The sequence below is a fragment of the Pagrus major genome, chromosome 8 (assembly GCF_040436345.1).
Source record: "Pagrus major chromosome 8, Pma_NU_1.0".
In the NCBI taxonomy this organism is placed as follows: Eukaryota; Metazoa; Chordata; class Actinopteri; order Spariformes; family Sparidae; genus Pagrus; species Pagrus major.
In genome coordinates, this window is record NC_133222.1 from 24,918,617 (window position 1) to 24,940,612 (window position 21,996).

The window sequence follows — 21,996 nt, forward strand, 5'->3', positions numbered from 1 at the left end:
AGGGTCCCCTTGTCCAAGGCTTCAGCACATCCTGCTGTCCTTTCACTCCTGTCCACACATTTTCATTTATCAGAGTGTAAGATCAACCAGTGTCAAGGATGGCGGTTCCCTTCCATGGACCAATGTTCTGTGGTACCATCAACTGGCAGGGAAGCTGGCCTTCAAATGAAGAGGAGTTTACAGAGGAGGTTGCTCCCAGGTTGAGTAAGTGAGGGAACCAGGTGTAGCGTGACCTTCTGAACATGGGAAGTTTTGGTAGTTTGCTGATGTGAGAGTCTAGGACATAGGTCACTAACAAGCGGACCGTGGTCCGAGTCCGGACCCAGACGCCGTCCTATACGGACCTGGACCTATATCAATAAATTATTTAAGTATTTTAAATTTTGACGGGGCCCTTCTATTTTGACCGGTGCAGCTTTTTTATACTTTACGGTACTGGTTTAGCGGATGAGGAAATCCACTGACCAATTGCATGCGAGTTAAGACATCCCACGTGATGCTACTCAGCCAATCAAATCTGTGCATTCCAGGCGATAAACATTGCGACTCTGAATACAAGCAGATGAAAGAGGTGAGAAGCAAGTGACAGACGGAAAGACGAGTGAGCGATACAGGGAGAGAAGACAGAGAGACGAGTGAGCCGGAGACAACAGAGAAAAATAACCACACATGGCGCTCTCTAAGAATTGAAAAGTGGACAGCGAAAACAGAGCTTTCAACCCAGAATGGACAGATTTAAAACTAAATATCGTTCCAGGCGCACCTGCACATGTGTATGAGAATGGCCCTGACACCATTCCAGCCCAGATTTAAAATCCTGGCAGGACAAGCAAGAGCTCAATTCTCTCACTGAACAACAGAAAGTGGGGGAGTGGGATATAAGAGGGAAAGAAAGATAAACTGTAAGTGTAAGTGTTCAATTGTTAAGATGTGTTGAGATCTATCTGTTGTAAAATTGGTTGAGACTGTTAAAATGTGAAACATTAACAAAGAAAAAGGGAAACTCAAGCTGCTGCTACACTTTATTTTATTTTTCAAAAATGAAGTGCTTTATTTTAAGATGCACAATTTTTAAAAAGCTATTTTATTTATTTTCACTATTTTATTTTTAAATGCAGCCCTTTTCCTTAAAGAGAGAAGAAAATAATACATATCTACAGCATTATATATCTGTATAATTAAATGTTAAGTGACAATAAATATTGTCGAAATGTTTTTGAATTGTTCTTTCTTTATTTGATTTGACAGTCAGTTGTTGATTACATGCAGACGTTGATACAACTACTAGGCTACTTCAATATATATCACACTAAATCATAATGCAAGTTAGACATTATGATGTTCCGGACCTTTGCTTGAGGAAATTTTCTCTAACTGGACCTATTTGAATTTTAGTTGAATACCCCTGGTCTAGGAGAAGAAGCTCTGTTAAAGTGCCACTGGGGACAGGAAGCTGGTGCATGACTCCCATTGCAGCGCTAACAGTACACTTGGGGGGGTCGGTTATGGCAGGGCTCTACGCTGACATTTTTCGCAACGGGCACATGTGCTCCTAAAGTAAAATATCTGGGAGCACAAAGATATATACATATACATATATATATATATATATATATATATATATATATATATATATATATATGTATATATATATATATATATATATATATATATATGTATATACATATATACATATATATATATATATATGGGAGCACAAAAAATATGTATTTATCGATGCTTAACACTTCACACTTAAATAGGCAGCACAAACAAAATTTTGATTTACAGTGTTTTTACAGTGTTTGATTTCATTTTTTTCATTTCAGGCAACACAAAACAATTTTTTTCAGCTTCTTTTCCCTGCAGTATTTGCAAAACAATGATTTTGGTGTTCACTGTCTGATAACTAAACAGGTCCATCACTCAACAAAATATAGAGAAATGTCCCACAAAGCAACGTCACATGACCAAACAACTGTAACGTAGTAACTGGTCGTCTCTTTGGCAACTTATATGAGGAAAAGCCTCTGTCCGACCGACTCTTCGTCACATTTCTGCCCAAAAAACAGCGCCTGTCCCCGTCAAAAAACTTTAACTCACCAACTGTTTGTCGCGGTGAAAAAAATCAATGCGACAGTCAGCCCTCCCGACCGAGAGTCAGTGAACTTTTCCCCCCAGAAAACAGCCTCCCTCCCCGCGAGTTTATTTTTTTTAAAGCACAGGTTGCTACGCCATTTTTAGACTAGACTTTCATGCAATATAATATCTGACCTTTGTTAGCAATGTACCACACTACATAGTCAAATTTAAAACATTTAATAACAACATAATGTAACAATAACTTATATCTTCAGTCAATTGGAAACTTAAACAAAATAACATGCCATCTAGTTTCTCTTTTGTAACTGCAGTCTTCTTCACAGAAGATGACATTCAAGTTCACAACGAAACAAACAAAAAAAAGACAGCCATGTCCATAGTCTTCTCTGAACAATTAAGTGTCTTAACAAACTATTTCCGAACAGTTGAACACAAGGTGCGTAAGGTGTGAGTGGGCGAGCGAGAATGAGGGAGCGTGCGTAAGTGCGGACAGTGAATGAATGGGAGAGGAAGGAGAAGCGAAAGGAGTAGCAGTAGTAGCGACAGCAATAAAGTGTAAAATCGAAATCATGACACCCTTAGTGGATTGTAGTCTGGGGTGTAGTAGGGGCACAAAAGCATATCGGCCCATATCGGAGTAGGGGCTTTTCTCCCTGTAAAGCCGCAGTGTGGGTTTGAACACTTGCATGGCCAAAGGTGGTGGGGACTTTAGTTGTCGTTCTCTCCTCTGACGGTGTATGCATTGTGTTTTTTTTCGCAGTGGGAAAGATCCTCTTGCAGCTGACTTACAGCATCAGACCTGCCAACCTTGAAGAAATTTTATGAGTAAACGGAAAGGGAGCAAATGACTGTAAATTGATTGAGGAAGGTAAACAAGCATCACATGGATATAAGGAAATTCACGGATAAAGGAAAAAAACTACTATTTATTAGCCCGGTTGAAAGTGGCAACAAGGTAAAGGCTTATGGTACATGTATGTTTGTGTTGAAATTTAAGTTCATTTTATGTGAAGTAAAGCTAAATGCCACAAGCTAATTATAGATGTATGGACTAATGGCTTTTTATTTGTTTTTATTTTAGCTCTTACGTTGTTGTTGTTGTTGGTCATAAAGAATTGCTTCGAGGAATAAAATACTTCAGACCACCACCAGTAAAAGCTTCATTAATTTTAACTGGCGCTACACTACTATTTGCAACACACACACACAGTAACTTTGACGAGTGGTTAACAACACCGTCGGGTAAACTCAACGTCTTAATTTTACCTTTTCAATGCTGTGTGCATTGGCTGAGAACTATAGGGATGCAGGCGATTAGCAGTGACAGCAAGCGGGCGAAGAGGGATCGGTTATCCGGCCACCCTGGCTTGCTCTAGGCACTGAATTGAATTGAACGTGCAAAGCATTTGGCTAGGAGGGGCAGGTGGGCAAGGGTGTTAAAATGTAGCGCTCTGATTGGCCAAGAGCTTTTCACTCCACTTACACACAGATTGTTGTGGCTCAGCGGCAGAATCAACTTCATAGATTCAACTTGCATAGAAACTGAAACTGGCGAACTGTGAGATGCAACAAAATGCGTACCTGGAGAGCAGCAATTCGTACAAGCGTACTTAAGGGTCAAAATGCGTGCCTAGTACGAAAAATGTGTACGTGTTGGCAGGTCTGCAGCATCAGACATTGGGATAAGAACAGAGTAAAGATCCTTAAGTAGGTCAGTATGATGGTGTTTTAACCTCCAACCAAGGGATGCATGAATTGTGTTCGCAGATATTCAAGCTGCTTATCCATATGTTTGACAATTTCTTTTTGCCTCTCACGAAATAGTTCGATCAGTGTGCTGGTTACTTGTTCAGTACGAGTTGTGATTTCTTTTGTCATTTGTTTCATGTTTTCCTTTAGCTCCTGCCCGTAGTCATGTTTGTCCTCAACAATTTTCTGAAGCTGCTGTTGAATCCCAGAGCCAGAAGCATTTTCCTTCAAGGCAGAAATATCAGGCTGGGGTCCTCCATTTTCATTGCTGTGGTCTGTGTTAACAGCATTTTGAGGAGTTAAGGGACTAGCAAGCTCAGAGAACATAGTCAGGTCCATGTCCAACAGAGAGTATGTTGTGGGAGATAACTCCTGGGCAGGCACTGGTTTTGTTGGTGGAGACTCCACTGATCATCCATACATTTCACACAAGGACTCTGAGTTAGCAGCCATTTTGTTTTCCTTTGTTCCTTTATTCCAGAAATAAAAGTTTTATCTTAACAACTGGTGTGGGTTTATTTATTTATTTATTTATTTACTTGTCATTCAATGATATTGTATTTCATTTAAGTCCCACCTGGGGTGCCACTTTTTATTAGGGCTGGGCCAATATGCCTTTGTGCCGATTCGATTCTCTAATGATTTTTGGGTCCCGATTTGATTTAAATTGCGATTCTGATTAAACAAGTATTGCGATTCGATTTTACCAAGTATTGCCATTTTATATTCCAATTATTGTGATTTTCTTTCCTTAAACAAGAACAGGTTGAACCAAACACTTGATAATACATCATAAGTCATATTTACAAAAAACAATACACACATCACATCAGTTTGTGAGATTTATTTTGACAACTGTGCACCTGCCCTCCCAAAAAACATTCTCATCCGCCAACATCTTACAATAAACTAAACTGCTACATTTAGCTGGTCTTTAGAAAATAAATTAAATAAAAAAATAAGTCAAAAAGTAACTGAAATAGTTACTGAAATCTTCAGAGCACAAATATGGGCCTTTAAATAAATACAAGTTCCAATTGAGTCAACAAAACATACATAAAAACATTCAGTTCCTACTCACTGAGTGAGTGTTGAAAGAAAAGTGCTTGCCCAAAATGAACAATTATAGTCTATTGCTGAAATGCGCAATTGCTGTAGTTACCCTCGACGCCTTGTCTGATCCAGCTGGGAGTTTGTGGAGAGTTGAATCTATTGTCTGCTGCACTGCCAAGGGCCGCTGTTTAGCTTTCCCCAGATCGTTTTTTTTCTCAGGGTGGTGGCGAGCGATGTGTGCTGTCATGTTCGTGATGTTACCGCAGTAAGCGACTTGATCGCGACAAAGTTTACATACGGCTTTCTTCATGTCGAGCTCTCCTGTTCCCTGCTTTTTATAAAAACCAAATAGACTCCATGTGTTGGATTTGAAGTGGGGCGGTGGGGGAAAGAGTTCAGGTGGCTCTGTGGAGGTACTCGGCTCGCTGCACTCTGCCATTTTGTTGTGTGCATTTGCTCGCATTCAGGTTACTATGGTGACCCATGTGCTTGTATTTCCGGAAGCGGAATGCAGATGACGAAAATAAAGAGACAGACCAGTGTGAAGAAACGAACTCAACAGGCCGGTTTGACTTGATGTCGAGTGTAATGGCACAGAAAACATGGTTGTACAATAAAGATTGGTCGTCCAAAAAAAAAAAAGAAAAGAAAAGAAAAGAAAATAAATAAATAAATAAATAAATATTGATTCTCGTATGAGAATCGATATTTAAAAATCGCCAGAAAAAAATCGCGATTAATATAAAAATCGATTTTTTTGGCCCAGGCCTACTTTTTAGGTGACAGTTTGACTTTGTGGTCTCTCTTTGTATTATTTGAGTTTCTCTTATTTTGTTAGGGGTGCCAGCCAGGTTTCTCTGCTGGCATATAAGATCAGTCAGTCAAGTCTTGTTTTGTTTGTCAAACCTCACAAGGATGCACACCAAAAAATGTACACCTGACACATTGAATGACCACTCAACCCAACAAGAACAATGCAAACACAAAATCTTAGTGCAATATCAAATATATTTAAATTCACACTTCAGACACACCACACAACACCCTAAATCCCACAGTCCCCAAAGTTTAAAAAACAAAAAAAAAACAGTAGGCTGTGAAAATGGGTGTTTCTGGGGTGTGTACAGGTGGTGCAATCCAGTGTCGAAATCCTGGTTGTCACAACACACACATGCAATATAAAAACGTATGAATAAATCTTTTCTGAATAAACTCGGTCTTACTTGAACATTTTTCACTGTGCTACTAAATTTCTTTGTGATCTTTTAAATGTTTTCATTAAGGAGCACATGCTGGAAAAAAAAAAATCAGCGTAGAGCCCTGAGAAGTAAAAAATACTGAAGCTGCTGTTCAATTGTTGCTGACTGGCATGAAGATCTCAGCATTTGTTTAAAAACATGTTTATTGGGGCTTTACACTTTAGGTAAATATTTAGTTAAATGACTCCAACATGCTACAGTGGAACAAAATGTTACACTGTAAAGTGAAATAGACTTACCCAGTGAGGATGTGATACTGACTCGACTGGGGCTCCAGGTGGTAGTCTGGATAGGTTAGTTGACACTGAGTGGACTGACATGAACAGGGGAACCTGAAATCCAAAATTTTGATCGACTGCTTAAGTTTGTGTAAAGCATGTGAAATAATAGATACAGTATGTGTATTTTCTTGAGTATTTTTTTATATGAGGTCAGGAGATTTGTAAAACAGCTTATTCCAAATAAGATAAAAAATATATGGCCTGCAAATCATGTTGATAATGGCTGACAGAGAAACAAGAATAGAGAAAGGGTTGTCGTAGCTTACAAGTGATCTAGGTATGAAAATTTCAAAATTGTTTAGCGAATGACTGAATACTATACCTTAAGTTGAGAGAGTCCACCATTCCTTGCTGGATAGTATTCTGGTAAGGATCGGGAATTACTCCAGGCAGACTGACATGAGAAGGGGGGCCTGCCCATACATAAGTCCCTGCAGGGCCATGGTGTACATTACTGTCCCTCTCAGAGCCAGAGAGTGTTGTGTTCAGCTCTTTCATAGGGCTATTCTTCCCACCAGCATGAAAGTCACCTGTTGTAATCATAGATTAAATATAAAGATGTTAGTCAGGGATTTTGACAAAAGTGTGTCTATGAAGGTAATGCAAAGTTACTTTTCACTGGGATTGACCTGCATTTCCTCATCCCTGCACCATCTTGATTTTTAATTGATTCATATTGACTATATCCAACATATAGAAATTGGTATTTTGTGAAAGTACCCCACGGTACGCAAATACAAATCCCAGGTCTGCAAAAATTCATCAGATAAAATGTAGGTGCTAACTACAAACAAAACTCATTACATTATAACAATGTTATGTGTTGAAAACTTGTATGTTAAAGTAAACATGTATGTACTGTGATAATACCCTCTTACTGATGCTACATGAGTGCAGAAACAAGTGATGGGGGGGGCGAAGTAGCTGTGACAGAGACACTATTCATCCTATTACAAAACACTGTACCATCAACTGACTTTGAGGCTGTTATTTTAAAAAAAATTAAAAAAATTTACATAATGTTGCTTTAATGGAGAGATCTTTCTAATGTAACTTAATTTTATCCTTTAACGTCATATCTTCCACATTCCTCATTGTGACACATTAACTGTCAGACTGCTCCCTTTAACTCCTGATAGTTAAACCCACACTTCGTTGACACTCATTTTCTTCTTCAAATACTTTGACTTCTTCTTCATAGCTTCCGCAGCGTTACGTTACATTAGCTAGCTAGCTAACTGGTTCGCATTTAAAGTTAGCTAGCTAGCGAACGACTGTTACAGGTTTGAGCTAAACGTCAAAGCTGTCTTCTTGATAGTTACCGAATTAATTAGAACTATTAACTCAAACTACTGGACGGCCACAATTACCAGTTATGGTGCTTGTTTAGTCTGTAAGTTAAACCGACGTTAATGTAAGATTAATTTGATAATACGAGTGATTAACGCAACTGAAATTTCAGCTATTTCAGGTGCAACTCGTTGTCGTGCGTATGTCAAACAACAGGGTCGCCAGTGTCAATGACCTCCTGTAAGAGGTCTAAAATTAAAATATGTTACGCTACATTTAACTGGTCACCTACTTGTATGCATGTCGCTTGGCTTGCGGACGGCTTTAGACGCGCACCGTTGCAACCGCCGACAGACTGGTGCCTTCAAGTACTCCAAGAAGTGTCGATATTACGAAAACTACCTTGTAAAGCGAGAAAGGGTGGAGCAGGTAACAGTTAAATTATATTTCGATTAATTCGCTGACGTGTGGGCTTTATGAGAACAACCATACACATGTTTAGCTAATAAAAGAAAACTATAGTACTTCTTGCTTTGTTGTTTCCCGTTTTAATGTCCCGTGTTGTTTTGCATCGTAGGTTATAGCTGTATTTGATTTTGTCGCATTTGTAAAATCACTTGTTGAATAACTCCTCTGACTGAAAGGGGCGACAAGTTACATGTATTTTCACAAAGCCCATTCACAAACAGAACAAGCGCTCCTTAAGTTTGAATGTGAAAAGAGTGATTGTGCTTGATGCGCATTGCCCTTGACAATTTTTCTATTGATCATTTCTATTCACTAAATTTTCTTAATTTAAGGTCTCCAAAACCTACCCAGGTGTTCAAAGAACATTAGGTGAGTCGGCAGTGCAGTTTTATGGTTAAAATATTACATAGGCCTACAGCTTGATACAGTTTTAGCCATTGCCACCTGTATTTGAGTTTTTCTCACATTAAGAACATGTAGCCTATTGTCTGTACAAGTTTCAGCCCCTTAGCTTTGTGTACTGTATTGCAACTTAATTAATCGTTGACTGGTCAATAGTGAGTTACTCTGCTGCTATTAATGCTCATCCCAATTATTTGGTTCAGTGTTGCCTGAATGGGCCTGCTGCTGCTGCACAAGTAAATTCGACCAATATTATAGCTCTAATTCATTTTTCTAGGCTGTCTGGGCTAAAAGTTAAGTATCTGTTTTACTCATACATGGAATTGCACCTTTTCTCAAGACTGTGCCAGTGATTGATACACTAACACCACTAATTCATATTTATATATAAAAATGTTTCAACACAATAAAGGTTGTCCCCATTTCAATTTCCTGTCATTTTCCCAGATGTGGACAGCCATCGGAGTAGTAGCGCAGCCCTGGAGGAGGTCCACTCCATTGTTGGAAATTCTCCATTGACATAATAGTCTGTTACCCTAGAGGCCATGATGACACCTACCAGGTCAACAGTGTTGCGGCGCTCTTTATCTCAAAGGTAGGGTGACATTCTGCGTAGGTGATACTGAAGATCAGACAGAACTAGGCAAACAAAGGCCAGAATCACTGGATCACACAAAAAAAAATTGCCTGAATTAGAACTTGCCTGCCCCTTTACTGATAATTATGTGATATGAGTGTTAGGCAATGTCGACAATACAAATTGCAGGACAACAGTGGAAGCCCATTCACTATATTTGAACAGAACAAAACAGCGAAAGCATTAAGGGTACATTCAGACCAAATGCCGCAGCCTTGTGCTGCAATGTGGGAATGTCACTCCATGGTCTGTTTGTGTGACATGTTGGGAACCCCTGCTGATCAGTTTGCCGAAGGGCGAAGTTACTATGTTGTTATGCTAATAATATATAATATAATTATAATATGCTGGTCCTACTGGTGATCGTTTGTCCTCATCGATGGATTAAAAATAACAACCAGGATGCGAGGCAGATCTTTACTGTGTTTTTTAAACTGGGGCACAAAACCAAACTGAGTGATCAGTGAACAGTGTTGGATAACGTTACTTTAAAAGGTAACTCGTTTCGTTACAAGATTACTGCTATTAAAAAGTAACTTGTTACGTTACTGTGTTATCTACTGAGGAAAGTAACGCATTAGAGTTCTTTAGAGTTACCAAACATGAGGGCAAAACCTCTTCGCGACTCGTTGCGCATGTCGGTTATATTGTCCAGACGGCGTGTAGCCAACTTTACTTGTACCTTTGAATGTATTGACTCTACCGTCATTTTGTAGCCTTCTTTGGGGCCCACAATCGGTAACTCCGAAGCCTGATAATAGAAATGAGAGACGCAATATAACATTTATAGCTCCTTATTTTGCTCACAATCTGACAGAGAGTTAGGCAGAGGCATACAGTATTAGGTACAGCTGTTTCAATGAAAACAATACAGCACAGGCTCTTATAGCCTAGTATATGATGTTTAAAAATGCAACTAATGAGCCTGTAAACTATGAGTGCTTACATTTCTGCTCTAGCTCTTCTTACCTTTTTATTATATTGTTTATTGTTATATTGAACTGTCCTTTGGCTGCTGTGACCCACAAATTTCCCCGTTTGCTGGACTTATAAAGGAATTCTGATTCTGATTCTGATAGAAATTATAAAAACACAAATTTGATGAAAATACATGGGCTTCTGTTTTTCAAAACATATACCTGCATACATTAAACTTGCATTTCATCGTGATGTTGTTCTTGTCATTTTCTCCCAAAAATTCAAAATAATGGGAATATTGCCATGAAGTTAATGCTGTCCTCTCTGCCATCTAGCAACATTGAACTAGTTAGATATGCCTGCACACTGACGCAACTGTAGGTTTAACTTCAGCTGGCACGCAGCCACCTGCTACGGAGCAGGAGAGAAACTGAAACAGTGCAAATGCTTCCGGGACTGTATTTTATTTTTGTGGTGACAATAGGAAAGGAAAATAATAAACTAATTAAGTAACGGATAACTTGAATTGAAGAACTAACGTGTTAGTTACTTGTTAAAACAAAAAAGTACTAATAGTACTCGTATAACGGATTACTTTGTAACAAGTTACCCCCAACACTGCAAGTGAAACATAACACTACACTGAGAAATGTCTGTTCTGTTCCCTCTGGAGCATTTAGCCATGCTTAATAACATGCCCAGCTACTCACCCGTTCTGCTCTGCCTCTGAACTGCCGTCTTGCTGCGTGGTCTACTAAGCCAAACTGAATGAATATACATGACAGATTATGTTACACTCCATTGTTTTCAGTCATTCATGCTGCCAGTCTGATCGTTAGCTTATGTAACTGCCAACCATCTGCATTTTTTTGCGAAACCGTAGGCAGCCAGCACCGCCGCAGCCAAAACGGACTACCCTTTTTAAAATGAATGGGAAGACCTACATTTTCGTCGCACCACCGGGTTTGGTGTGAAACCAACCGATCCATGTCTCTTTTTTGCTGCTTCTGTGAAGTATCTGTGGTGGTAACTTCCCCTATGAACAACTACTCTGAACATCCTGCATGTTGCAGACATGGTAGATTCTTCAAGATTATTTTTTAAAATGTTTACTTGCTGAGGTAAGCCTCAAAATCATCACCCAGTGCTGGAGAAACAAGTCTGTGCCGGGAAGCCAACAAATTTGGTTGAATTCACTGATTCTGTCAAGAGGAGTGGTTAAAAATTCAGCCAGAGGATGACCAGAAGCTTTTGGATGGCTATCAAAAGCCCCTAATTGAGAGAAAATGGTAAAGGGACATTTCACCAAAAATATTAGAATTATTGTATGTATATTTTTGAGCCAGCATTGTTGAGTCACATTTTCAGAAGACCTATAATAAATTCATTATTGAAACAAACTTCATGAATGTTTTTTGTGACAAAGTAGTTTGTGTTCCTCTCATTACATCACAGAAAAATGAGAGCTGTAGAAATGATTGGACCTCAAGACTGCCATGATATAAATGTTCTTTACAAGTGGATGTAAACTTTTGACCACAACTGTAGCAGCACAGTTGGCAGTTTTTACATTTGGAACAGCTTCTGCTCAACAACTCCACACTTTCATCAGTATCCTCAAAACCTTCTCCTGACTCATCTCTGGCAGCGGCAGCCCTCGTGTTGTACTCTTCCAGTTGTGACTGTTTCAATCTTGCCCACTGTTGTGCAAAGCTGATCAGTCCACCCTGTAATGCCTCAACAGTGACACATTCATCAATTTCCAGTTAGTATTTGCTGAGCTCCTTCATGGCTCTCTTTGGAAGGCCCTTTTCTCTGATGTCAGGAATGTGCTGTGCATCCATGCAGGAGACGTCTGCACACAGCACTGCATTTGCTGCATAGAAGTGTTGCATACTTTCAATAACAGTATAATTTTATGGATCCTGATTTGTAATCCATTACTGGATTAGCAACGGGTTATCTTCTGACAACTCACCCAGCTTTCTCTTCTTTTTTTTGTTCTCTTTCTAGGGGAGAGAAGTCTGAACTTCAGCCTCACAGTCCTGCTTCTCCTCCAGAATGCCATTAGCCAACGCAAAGAAGTCATCTACTGCCCTCGTCACATTCTCAAAGTTTCGGACACACTTTCTCAGGTTATCCTCCATTCTGTCACCAGGCACTATGCTGTTACAATATCCGTGCCACTTGTTTGCAAGTACTTAAAGAGCCTGAAAAACCTAACCTATACATTATGAGAATGCCCCTGTAGCCTTGGGCCAATCTTTGGATGGCAGGTTTCATGATCCCATCCTTTTCATTTTTTCCATGGTGATGACCACATCCATGTATAGTGCACGGGCAGGCTTTGCAAAGCTTCCAAAAACTTTCCCCAAGGTCTCGTCTTTGGCCCACTTGTAGGGTTGGCCAATTACACCAAGCCGTCTGTGTCTACTTTCCTCACTGGTTTGTAGGAATCTCGAAAAACACTGCAATGTCATTCAGTTGGGAGAAAAGGGATTCCCAGTGGTGTAAGTTAGCACAAGGTTGAAGATGTGAATAATACCAGAGATAATATAAAGAGGAAACAAACCACTTAGAATATTTTGAATAGAAAACTAACGCCATGGGTGGCGATTGTATGACACATATCCTGCCCCTTGCCCCCCAAAAGCCAATCAGGAACCAGGAAAGATATAAACAAATCACATTGTTGCATTGATGGAAGCACACAGTTGAGATTCACAATGGTTTCAACCAATATGATGCAGCTGCAGATGTACTTCCGATAGGCATGGAAGAGGGGGATATCAAACTAATACACAGGACTAGCAAGAAATATGAGATTACTCACACTTGTTCAAGTACTCTGGTGTGATGAGCTGATGGAGTCACGTTGTGGCACTCTGTATTGAGCCGTAAAAGAAGTTGGTGTAGTGAAACCATGCACATGTACAGTGAAGTATAACCTGAGGGGAAAAAGGCGTTTTAAACCAGTCGACTGGTGATTTTATGCACAGCATTATTATTTTCTGGTGACCATTGAAGTTATCGCTTTCTCGTCATTGATTTAGATAGGGACCTGGGCCTGTTTTTATAACGCTTGGGCCTAGTGAAGAATTTCTAAGAAAATTATTGCAATTATGACGTTTTCTTAGAGTTAGCCCTGAAAGTTAATACTAGATCCTGAAAAAAAATAATAATAATAATAATTCACAAAGCATCTTTGCTCTTAAAAGAGGGTTAAAAAAGGTAAAAATTATTTTCAGGAGTAGGTTGACTTTTAAGAGCCTTAGAGGTTTCTTAAGCAGAGGAAAAAAATGTGGACAGACATAGAGGTAAGACAAATATTCTCCAGATGCTAAATGACAGTGAGTTAATGAAACACCATAGTTTAGATCAGGGTCTCAAACTCCTGGCCCCCGGGCCATTTCCGGCCCAGCCTCCCCCTCCATTCAGCCCGTGACCTGATGTATGTAATGTAATGTAATCCAGCCTGCGAAATTATTTTTTAAATGTAATTTTTTTTTTAGTGGTCTGGACAAACTGCAGCTACTGGTTGGGAAAAACAGAGACTTTTCTTCATCTTCCATTCTGTGTTTCACAGAGGCGTGGTTGTGCTGGCAGGCTTCCAACTCTTCAGAGCTGATCCCGACAGTGGCTGGTGCAATGATGTGACCGTGATCCTACAGCACTGTTCTGGAATCCTTTTTCATCAACTCCAAAGATGGCACAAACAGAAAATGACTGACATACAATGAAGTAACTCACTCCTTTTTCTGCTCAGTGTGTCTCACATTCACAAAACCTTCAGCTAGTGAGAGTGCATTTGTCAAAGGAAGTATGCAGGTTGGGAAATGTGCATCCTAGAGTACAACAACATGAGAGCAGCAAGTTCCATTGAGAAAATGCAGAGGCCTGTGAAATAATCAGAATTTAGTTGTTAGAATCAAGTGTGCATTATTTGCAGATTATTTGAGCCTGTGGGCTACCCTTCAAATAAAACAATAACCTCTTTTTGCTCAGTTGTAAGCTCAGTTATTGATGAAACAAGAGGAAACTTTCATGGGCAAGACAATTGACACCAGATGGCAGTGTTGTATCACTTGAGTTGTTTGTCTGAACCAACAACAGTGGCTGTTATCAGTATCAGTATCAGTGTTATCAGTGTTATTATTTTTGTTTGTAACGGTGCATCCACACAATAAAGAAAACAGGTCCTCTGAGGAAAGCGATGCAATGTCTCAGGTTGCAAAAGAAGTCAAAGCATCTGCACACTTATCTCTACAGAAAACATGAAGTTTATTGTTTGCACTTTTGGTAACATAGACCTACAAGTCATATCTTTCGAAGCAAAGAGGGCTCATCAAATTATTTACAAGCACACCTAAGGTGAAGATAACACATTGTGACGACCCCTCCACTCCACTAGGAGTCTTTCCCTCTTGCTGGCTCTGTTCTCTTTTGCAGGTTTCCTGTTGGAGTGGTGGGTCATCAGACCTGATGAGCTACACCTGGGCCCGGTGTGGCTCTGTGGCCTTAATAAGCACTCCTTGTTCAGTTCCCGAGGTCCCCCTCCTCTGGTGCAGACGGCTGCGTTTTTGGCTTTTGTTGTCACGTTTTTCTTATTCATTATTTTTGTAATAAATTATTGTTATTTCTTCAATCCCTCTTCTGTCTCCCATTTTAGTTGTCATAGTCCTGAGCCAGGCTGTGTCACAACATGTTATAAAAAAGCGAAACACAGCATAGAACACCTCTCAGCATTACATCAAAATGTGTTTGTCTTCTTCCTTTCCCTTGTTATTTTTTATTGAATGAAATTCTCAACAAATACCATACAGTCACATATGGTTGTCAACATAGGTAATACTGCATCCCCAACCACACAAACATTTACATACTTATCACACACCACACACACACACATACAAACACTCTCTCACTCACACACACACACACACACACACACACACACCTTAACAGGTCAAGATAAAGACAAAACGAAGGGTTCCATAAATGTATCGATGCTGGGTGATTTTGCAGCTTCAATCAACTAAGCTTTGTAAATTGAGCTCTAAGTCTATGGCATCTCTGATGCTGTCCTCATCATTGTCCTTTCAATGCTCAAGTAATATTTAATTCCTATTTTTGAAGTGTAGGTGCTTCTTTATTTTTTCAATTTCACAATATGAGCTTCTTTATAATCTAATGACAAAAAATTGCCATGAAGTTGGATATCTTATTTTCTCTGCATGACTCACTCAAGGGACAAATCATTGGTGAAAATTAAACTGTATTATTACAAGTTCTTCAAATCCATCTTTTAATGTTCTCCCAACCTGTTCTAACTTTCTCACAATACCAAAAGGCATGCATGAGAGAGTGCCTCTTAGCACCAAATTTTAAACATCTGTCTGAGGAGCTGGTGTCAAACGTATGAATTGTGGCTCTACTATAATACAAAATTAAGGGAACACTTAATCGTCACAGTATAACACCAAGTCAGTTAAACTTAAGGGATATCAATCTGTCCATTTAGGAAGTACAAGTTATTGTGAATCAGTTTTAGCTGTTTTGGTGCAAATGAAAGTGACAACAGGTGCAATGGAGAGACAAAAGCAAGACAACCCCCCAAAAGGGAACGGTTTTGCATGTGGTGGCCACAGACAATTGCTCTCTCCTTATCCTTCCCGACTGATTCTTCTCTTGTTTTGTGTCCTGCTAGTCTCCTTTCACTACTGGTAGCATGAGGCAGTACCTGCAGCCCAATCAGGTTGCACAAGTAGTCCAGCTCCTCCAGGATGGCACATCCATATGTGCAGTCACAAGGTTTGCTGTGTCTCCCAGCACAGTCTCAAGAGCATGGAGGAGCTACCAGGAGACTAGCCATTACACAAGGAGCGCTGGACAGGGCTGTAGAACAGCATCAACCCAGCAGCAAGACTGGTATCTGCTCATTTGTGTGAGGAGGAACAGGGGGAGCACTGCCAGAGCCCTACAAAACGACCTCCAGCAAGCTACTGGTGTGCATGTTTCTGACCACACTGTCAGAAACAGACTTCGTGAAGGTGGCATGAGGGCCCGATGTGCTCTAGTAGGACCTGTGGTCACACTCCAGCACTGTGCAGCTCAATTGGCATTCACACACCACACCAGAATTGGCAGGTCCGCCATTGGCGCCCCGTCCTCTTCACAGATGAGAGCAACACACTGCTGCCTCAAGATAGCAATCCGCCATCAGTGCGCCTGACCACACCTCACTTTAAGAACAACACGGCCAGTGGGTAGGTGCAAATACATTTGCTATTTACACAACATTGGCGCTGGGCATGAAAATGATAAGTGTGTTGGTCTGAAACTTACAAAGAAACTTGCACTTTGCTGTGTGCCGCTCTGCACTGAGCCTAAGATAGAGCCTGTTATTCAAAACCACTGAACAGATTTCCTTGAATCTTTCTAGACCCCATTAAAGGGGAAACATACGACTTTTAAAATTCAAATTCCAGCCTGGGGCCAAATGTATAAAGCATGCATACACACAGAAAATGTACTTTGAACTCACGCCATTTACCACTTCTGTCACTTCTGTGCTATTCCACTTCAAGTTCAGTCCATGAAATTACGCTTCTTCCTCTTCAACTGCTGCTGCAAGAATAGGTAATATCACGATTCAACTTGCATTATCTACTGGCAGCCAAAGGAAATACATTTACTTTATTCAGTCTAACCATAAGCAGGAATAACCGTTTTCCCGCAGGGGAGAGAAAATTAATGAACAGAGGGGGTGTATAATCAGTGAAGAGGGGGAAATCCCCCCTTCCACCCAGCAATTCACACCCAGAACAAAATTTTTTTATTAGAGTTAATTTAGAAATATATGTACTCATTTATCATTTTTTTCAAACAAATGTGGTATATACAGGACTGTTCTCCATTAATGGCGATCAAAGAGATCAAAGTGATCATAAAATGTGTTCAGCTCATCTGGTAGCGTGGCCTCACACATGATGGGGGCGCTCCTGCTTTTGTAGCCTGTGTCATTTTGAATCACCTGCCACATATCTTTAGTGCCGTTGGTGTTGCGGTCCCTATCCAGTCTCTGCTGATGTCTCCTCTTTGCCTCCTTGATGCCAGCTTTCAGTCTTGCTCTGGCGGTGTTGTATGCTTCCTTGTCACCTGACCGAAGGGCAGATTTTGTGGCTCCAGATTGAGCCCTCACCTCTCCATTTGTCCAGGCCTTCTGGTTGGGGAATGATCTTTGTGATCACCACATCATCAACACATTTGCTGATTATATGATGTCACTGAAGATGTGTTCTCCTTAAGACTGATGTTGTTAACCCGAGTGGCAGCATCTCTGAACATTTGCCATTCTGTACACTCAAAACAGTCCTGTAGGGCTGCGGTAGCTTCATCTGTCCACACTTTAACAGTTTTAACTTTATTAACTGTGAGTATGTTGCCAGAAAAAGCAGAGAATATGATCTGACATACCAAAGTGAGGTAGTGGGAGGGCTTTGTAGCTGCCAGGAATGTTGGTATACACATGGGCCATGTTACGGCCCTGCATGTGTGTGTATGTGTGTGTATGTGTCTTGTCTCTCGTTTCTCCGTTTTGGCCTCTCTCTCTTGCTCAGTTGCTCTCCGGCCCGGACCAGGCTCCTCCCTCGTCTCCAGTGCCAGTGGCAGATCCTGATTGGTGCAGCTCCGTCTGGTGGAGGAGCGCCAATCCGAGGGTGACAATCAGGGACTGGAGTTTTCAAATGGTCCGTCGGCTTGTCAGTCGTGGCGACTGATCCCGGTGGCCAGCTCGCCTCGCTTTGTTTGACACGGTTGTGTTCTGTGGATGGTGTCGGGGTACTGGGCCAGGGCTAGAGTGTTTCGCTATCGAGATCACACACACGTTAGGTTATTATTTGTATTAGATTTCACTAGAGTTAGAGGGTGCTGTTCACTTTGTATGTTCTGTTTTATCGCCATTTCCAGACGAGGTCGGGGTGGGTTTTATTTTCATTGTTTGTCTGTTTAAAATTGGCATAACTCTGGAATCAGAGTCTCTTTTGGTTATATTCATTTGTTGTTTTGAGCAGCATCCACCGGCCTTTTCCCCCCATCCAGCATCCTCAGTTTTTGTATTGTTTCTCCTTTGATAAATTGTGGCGAATAAATTATTTAAATTCCCACTTAAATATCTGGTTTTATGTTGCTTCCTTCCCCTAACGAGCTGGGTTGTAACAGGCCAGGATATTTTTTCCTCTGGTGGGAATCTAGACATGCTGGTGGCATTTAGGTAAAGCAGTTTAGTTTTGTGTAGTCATGTTACTGCTGATGACTGCAGTGCAATTTTTGAGTTAGCATCTGGGGGATTGAACACAGCAACAAAAGAAACAATGGTGAATTATCTGGGTAGATAATACGGTTGACATCTTAACATCAGAAATTCAACATCTGGTGAACACTGTCCATCCACTTTAACTGTGTTTAAGCACCAAGCATTATTTATGTAGACACAGTGCCCCCTCCTCCTCTCCTCTTACCGGAGTCCTGTGTCCTGTCAGCTCTGAACAAGGTCCACCTATCCAGTACAATAGCTTGTTCCTAGATGTGAACTATGTTTCTGTGAAGATGTTGGTGATGATTGAACACACACACAACACACAGGACAAACAGCATGCATCTATCACTTTGTAATTTACACCACACTAATGTTACCACAACCATGTTTATTTAACTCACTGTGATTCCTTCAGCACTTGCAATAGATCTGGATGCAACAGCCTCTGTCATGGTGATTTGTCTTGTTCGTTGTCCACTTGTTTCAGTCTTTCTCCGGGTGTGGTTTACAGTAGAAAACTGTTTGTAAATGTATGATTTTCGTTTACACTCCACTACACATGGCATGCAGTATAGAACAGTTTACCTCTGCTTTTGAGCAAACTATCAGGGAAATACCTTGCATGGTCTTTAGCAGTAATGTTTGTGAGTAAAAGTGAGATGTTTGTGTCTGTATCTTAACAATTAGAAACAAGACAGTAACTTTAGTGACATACATGTGATATAAATACGATGATTGGTCAAATTTGTAGAAAAGTTGCAATGAAAAAAATGTCAAGGTTGTACATAAATCACAGGGATTGGTTAAATTTGCTTTAATTGTTGTGATAACAACTGGCAACTTCCTAGAGGGACAGGTTAAGGTGGATGACATGATGGTTGGATACAGCTAGTTCCAGGCAATGCAGATGGGAGGGAGTTGCATCTTTGGAGCACACCAGGTCAAATGTGTGACCTCTGGTGTGGGTCGAACCTCAAACATGCTGTATGATACTAAAGCAGTCCAGTAGTGACAGGAATTCAGTAGCTGCTGGAGTCCACATGAATATTGAAGTCACCTAGAGGGAGTTTAGATGGAGACATCGAGCAGACAAAGGTGAGGAGCTCAGATGGCTCCGACATGAAGGCCTATCATCCTATCATCTTTTGGCCTATCATCTACACATAGCCCACTTTTTAGACAATCCCTGAATGGATCATTTAAAAATACTATCCAAAGTGGACAAAATTGGCTGGCTGGTCACAGCATTGCTGTGCGGACGAGGAAAAGAGAGCTTTAGAAAAATACAAACATTCCTTTTTAAATTTGCAATCATATGGAACACTAAGTCTGGTGACAACATTATGAAGCCAACTGTGTATGGCCTCTAATGCTCTCTGTCACTGGTTATATGTATCATAATAGACCACTTTCCGGTACAGGTTTTGTCACAGTGGCTGTTACATAATAAAAGAATTGTAGTATGAACAATTTTGAAAAATAAATAGCGCTCTAAAACACAAATAAGTTAATATAATTGGCTTGCTAATCTTCACAGAAACAAAGCTTGTGTTTTAGCCAGTACCCTACAAATTAATTTTTTTAAGAAATAAAAAAGATGATATGATTGTTTTTAGTATTTTAAGATTTTAAATGTAATTACATGTTTTTATCCGTTTACTTACTGCTTTCCACTTCCTCTGCTTTTATATATACTTGATATATATACTTTTGAGCATCTATTTTCTACTCTTGGTGTAGAAGAACTGTATTTAATGTGATCATTCTAGCTGATCATCTCTTTTTGTTGCTCCTGTGTTCAGGCCCTCTTTTCTCTGCTGCACACTGCTGGAGCTCAGTCAACTTAGATCAATAGTGCAGCCATTATTAACATTTCCTCTACACTTGTCTCCATTACATAACCATATGGGTGAAGGTGCAAACTGTAAGAGCTATGCCTGCCAGGCCTTGACCTTGCAGGTCAGAAGACAGAATTTTGGTACACAAAATATCCACACAGAATTCAGTTTGGTGAATAAAGTTGTGATGGGTACTTTTCTTCTCATTTTATAGCATGTGGTAGAAACTTCTGGATATGAAGGAATGTCTAATAGATGCTCTGACACAGAGCTGACCTGGGAAGTCTCAGTGCCCTTCACATTTGGTATGTCTCTTGTTGGAAGAATAAGAGAAAACTGAACTAAATTGAGCAATTGACATCTGTAAATGTGAATCAACAAAGCAGTATTTGCAGATTGTTGAGGCACTATCCATTCATGGAGACTTCTTGTTGGTTCAGTTCTTAATGTTTCTGCACCAATTAAAATTGACATGTCATAATTATATGTATTTCTCTCAGTTCCAACAAAGCATATGACACCATTTAATCGACATTTCACTTAATGTGGCTGAGGTTGTCTCTTCATCCTTTATCAAATTCTGGAGTTTCTCCTGTGGTGAACTGGCCATACTCTTCTTGGATGTCCTCTTAGAGTCTGCAGGGCTTGATTTATGACCCTCAGAAGCAGGTTTCATATAGGCCTACAACCAGCCTAGAGAAAAGTTTATCAGTTCAACTTCTGTCATGGTTTAGGTTTTTGTTCAGTTGAGTTTCCTGTTTTATTTTCGTACATACATTGCACAAAGTGCTGCTGCGGGAGTTCAGACCAGATCAACATGGCGGCTCGTTTGGAAACCTCTCATATTACCAAAGTCAGTTAAATGTATGTTCATTGGAACAACTTATTATGGGAGCAGCAATGTTCCCATAAGACCCACTTTGGTTGTCATCAACCAAAGTGGGCCTTGCAATCGCCTCATGACTGCATTTTTTGGCACAAAAAAAGGCAAAACACATTGTTGCTGTTTCATACTGGTGTACACTTTTGATAGCTAGTGAACTTTTAACTCGTCCATGGTGGAAAGAAACTACCGAGCTGGCTTTATTGTGTAATTCAAAGTGTGAGGCCTAGTTATCATCTTTAACATCTGAGAGTTACATCCACTCAGTGCTCGGTCCACCTAGGAAGATCCGTAATGTCTTTTTTAAAGAATAAGTAATATCGCGATTCAACTTGCATTATCTACTGGCATCCAAAGGAAATGCATTTACTTTATTCAGTTTAACCATAAGCAGGAATAACCGTTTTCCCGCAGGGGAGAGAAAATTAATGAACAGAGGGGGTGTATAATCAGTGAAGAGGGGGAAATCCCCCCTTCCACCCAGCAATTCACACCCAGAACAAAATTTTTTTATTAGAGTTAATTTAGAAATATATGTACTCATTTATCATTTTTTTCAAACAAATGTGGTATATACAGGACTGTTCTCCATTAATGGCAAAGCAAAGATCATCTGGAACAGATAGGATTCTTTTGGTGCTTTTTTACATGATAAATTCATAAAGGCACATTTTACAGTATATTACACATGTTGAGGCATGTATTACTTTTGTTTTTACTCAGTTGCAGTTGAAATCTAGGTGATAAATGTTGTGATTGTGACTGATGGAAATAAATAAATTCAAGTTGTCGAGTAAG

At 40.1% G+C, this 21,996-nt stretch overlaps 1 protein-coding gene across 1 annotated transcript in view; it reads right to left on the minus strand.

Moving 5' to 3' along the window:
* The window catches only part of LOC141000663 (uncharacterized), a 47,962-nt gene extending 39,918 nt beyond the window's left edge, over window positions 1-8,044 (minus strand). The window contains exons 1-3 of the mRNA XM_073471434.1: window positions 8,028-8,044; window positions 6,768-6,975; window positions 6,404-6,496 (exon numbers count right to left, since the gene is read on the minus strand). Of these exons, the coding sequence (XP_073327535.1) occupies window positions 6,404-6,496; window positions 6,768-6,975; window positions 8,028-8,037 (311 nt within the window). The 5' untranslated portion in view covers window positions 8,038-8,044. The remainder of the gene's footprint in view (window positions 1-6,403; window positions 6,497-6,767; window positions 6,976-8,027) is intronic.
* Window positions 8,045-21,996: the final 13,952 nt, after the last annotated feature.